This window comes from Buceros rhinoceros, unplaced genomic scaffold (genome assembly GCF_000710305.1).
Source record: "Buceros rhinoceros silvestris isolate BGI_N320 unplaced genomic scaffold, ASM71030v1 scaffold44165, whole genome shotgun sequence".
Lineage (NCBI taxonomy): Eukaryota > Metazoa > Chordata > Aves > Bucerotiformes > Bucerotidae > Buceros > Buceros rhinoceros.
Genome location: NW_010415411.1, coordinates 1 through 704, shown reverse-complemented (window position 1 = coordinate 704; position 704 = coordinate 1). Strand labels below are relative to the sequence as shown.

The window sequence follows — 704 nt, the reverse complement described above, 5'->3', positions numbered from 1 at the left end:
GGAGCGCAGTGGCACGAAGATGTCCGGGTGGCGAAGGGAGCTCTGCTGGTTCCCCGAAAGGTCGAGGAAGCGCAGCTTAGCCAGGCCAGTGAAGGCACCGCGGCTCAGCCAGCGGATGCGGTTGGACTCCAAGTGCAGGTAGAGTAAGTTTGGCAGCCCTGAGAAAACAGAGTCACCCAGCGAGCCAAGCTCATTGCCATCCAGCCGCAGCTTGACAAGGCTGCTGAGGCCAGAGAAGGAGGCGGCACTGAGGTGGCCGATCTCGTTGGCATTCACATAGAGGATGCGCAGCTTGGCCAGGGTGCTGAGGGTACCAGGGGCCAGTGCCGGCAGCAGGTTGTTGCCCAGGTAGAGCTCCTCCAGCCGACCAAGGCGCTCAAAGGCCTTGGGATGCAGTGAGCGGATTCGGTTGTACTGCAGGTCCAGGCGCTGGAGCCCTGCCAGGCGGTGGAAGTCGAAGGCAGAGATGTTGGCGATGAAGTTGCCTCCGAGGCTGTAGGTGAGGATGTCCTGGGGCTCGGCAGCCTTGGGTACGGAGCGCAGGCCCCGGTTGGTGCAGAGGAGGTGCTGGTGCTGCTGGCAGTCGCATGGCTCGGGGCAGATGGGCTCGGCCGCGGGCAGCAGCAGGAGGAAGAGGGGGACGGAGCCCCAGAGCACCCGCGGCAGCACCATCAGGCGGACCCGGCGTGGCGCCCCCATCCCGG

At 65.3% G+C, this 704-nt stretch overlaps 1 protein-coding gene across 1 annotated transcript; it reads right to left on the bottom strand.

Moving 5' to 3' along the window:
• Positions 1 to 15: 15 nt before the first annotated feature.
• Positions 16 to 672, bottom strand: TRIL (TLR4 interactor with leucine-rich repeats; the record flags this gene model as incomplete). Its single annotated transcript, XM_010137402.1, has 1 exon — positions 16 to 672. A coding segment is annotated over exon 1 (657 nt), but the record flags the coding sequence as incomplete, so codon positions are not given.
• Positions 673 to 704: the final 32 nt, after the last annotated feature.